We start from the raw sequence: 2,457 nt of genomic DNA, 5'->3' as shown, positions 1-2,457 counted from the left end.
TTTAATTAGATGATTTACGAATATATATAAAAAATTATTATTAATATTATATTAAACTTTAAAAAGATATACATATCGACATGTATTTATCAAATATAAAGAAAACTATATGTAAAATGTAATATGTAAAATAAATTCAACAATATTTATTTAAAAATTAAGATACTTACGAATAAAATAAAATATTCTTTAAATAAAAATATTAAATGATATTTTAATGTAATAAAAACTTAGAAAACGTAAATATAAAGATAATCTCATTGATGTGTTAAATACCGACTAACCTGTTAATAATATATATCACACCGGTAACAAGACATAAGTCAGTAGATCCTTTCAGTGCAGATTTTATTATATGGATTAAAATTTAATTTTATAAATATTTTTTTATACACAATTTGTGTTGATTTATAAATTAAATATATAAAATAAGTTATTTTTAATTTTTTAAAATATTCTTATGTTGTAAATAGTGATCAGTTTAATATACATGAGGTATGTATACTTATACGAGGCTAGAAAATTATTATCCAGATTATTTGTTTGTAATTTCAGGAAAATATAAAAAATATTATTTATACGAATTATTTAAATTTTTGTTTTTATTTATATTATCATTCTTACTTATAACTTTATTATATACTATTGTTATTATTTATAATATTGTTATTATACAATTATTAATGATTCAATAATGAGTGATTAGTAGTGACAGAATTAAAAATGTATTCTATTAGACAAAAGGTATTTCAATTCATTATATTAATTCACCCAAAATTAGCATATTTTTACTTTTTTCTTTTAGTATGAATGAAATTCAAGTATAATATATTTAATTTTTACCTTTGGAAATCAAAACAATGATTAGGACTGCTAAAAGATTATTCTGGCATAAATGTAAAGCCTATTATGTACCAGATCTGAACATGCATAGATTTTTTATTAAACTTCTAAAAACTCTATGAATAACAGGTATTTTCATTTTTAACTTTTTATCAAATTATGATAATAGTAATTCATAAAATTCATTTAAAAATTTATGTCATTGTATTTATTTTAAAAATTATATATTTATATATTAATTATATCGATTGTTTCATAGACAATATTCTTATAAAATGGATATTGGAATTGTTAAAATTGCTGAAGATAAAGATTTTGAGAAATTGAAACAATTGTATGATAATAATAATGATTGGAGATTAGATTATAATAAACCTGATTTATCAGTTTGGACAAAATCTGTATCAGGAATTAGTTTTAGAATGGTAAAAGTAGGTATTTTTTAATTAATTTTTTAATTTGCTATTATTCTTTGTAATTCTTTTAAAATTATTTATAATTTTATTTATTTAAATATTTTACAGATTAGAACTCGTTTTCCTGATGTTCTTCCAGAAACATTATATGATGTATTACATGATCCTGAATATCGAAAGGTTTGGGATACTCATATGATTGAATCAAAAGACATAGGTTTTTTTAATCCAAATAATGATATTGGTTATTATTCAAGCAAGTATTTAATACTATTGATTAATTCTATTTGTTTATATAAAGAGATTATAATTATTTATATAAAAATAATATGTATATATATGTATATATATATATTAATTAGTGGCCTGTCCATCTCCATTGAAAAACAGAGATTTTATTCTACAAAGGTCATGGCTTGATACTGGTATAGAGCAATTAATTTTGAATCATTCTGTTTTTCATAAAGATTATCCTCCACGAAAACAATTTGTTCGGGCAACATCTTATCTTACAGGTAAAATTTGAAATATAAATTTCATTATTTATCTATGTATTTATATTATTTCATTATTAAATTCTTTAATTTAAGGATATATTGTAAGACCATCTCGAAATGGTGATGGTTCTGAATTGGGTTATGTATCTCATACTGATCCACATGGAAAATTACCAGTTTGGCTTGTTAATAAAATTACACAAATATTTGCTCCAAAGGTATATACTTTTATGTTTATTTATATTAAATTTTTAAACTATATTTTTTATTTTAGATGGTTAAAAAGTTACATAAAGCTTCTGTAGCTTATCCTAATTGGAAATTAGTTAATAATCCAAATTATAAACCTTGGCATTTTCCTGAACAAATTGCATCACCTCGTATAAGAATTGAAGATGTAAGTTTTTCTGTAATTTTTTACAAAATTTTAAAATATATTTGATAAAATAGAAAATATATTTGATAAAATAGTAATTATAATTTTGAATACAATAATTAATAATAATTTAAATAAATTCATTAATAAATTGTTGTAGTGTGTAAAGTCTGCAGAAGAAAGAAATTCAAAGAATCATTATGTTGATGAATCAGAATTAAAAGAATCTGTTACAATCGACAGTGATTAGATTTGTTCAGTATAGTAGGTCTTTACATTGAAAAAACAATATAATAATTAAAATTATAAACTGCAGTATTATGAA

The 2,457-nt window shown here is 20.3% G+C and overlaps 1 protein-coding gene across 2 annotated transcripts in view; it reads left to right on the top strand.

Annotated features, from left to right (window-relative positions):
- Window positions 1-220: 220 nt before the first annotated feature.
- Window positions 221-2,457, top strand: part of LOC102675930 (START domain-containing protein 10-like) — a 6,045-nt gene continuing 3,808 nt past the window's right edge. Inside the window, exons 1-8 of one of the 2 annotated variants that reach the window (XM_006623090.2) lie at window positions 221-495; window positions 806-972; window positions 1,103-1,274; window positions 1,368-1,515; window positions 1,622-1,774; window positions 1,850-1,974; window positions 2,031-2,153; window positions 2,293-2,457. In XM_006623090.2, coding sequence (XP_006623153.1) covers window positions 962-972; window positions 1,103-1,274; window positions 1,368-1,515; window positions 1,622-1,774; window positions 1,850-1,974; window positions 2,031-2,153; window positions 2,293-2,382 — 822 coding nt within the window. In that variant the 5' untranslated portion in view covers window positions 221-495; window positions 806-961 and the 3' untranslated portion in view covers window positions 2,383-2,457. The remainder of the gene's footprint in view (window positions 496-805; window positions 973-1,102; window positions 1,275-1,367; window positions 1,516-1,621; window positions 1,775-1,849; window positions 1,975-2,030; window positions 2,154-2,292) is intronic. The other variant, XM_006623091.2, reaches the window with a different exon arrangement.

This window comes from Apis dorsata, unplaced genomic scaffold (genome assembly GCF_000469605.1).
Source record: "Apis dorsata unplaced genomic scaffold, Apis dorsata 1.3 scaffold_815, whole genome shotgun sequence".
Classification (NCBI taxonomy): Eukaryota; Metazoa; Arthropoda; class Insecta; order Hymenoptera; family Apidae; genus Apis; species Apis dorsata.
This window is presented reverse-complemented; position numbering and strand designations above follow the sequence as displayed.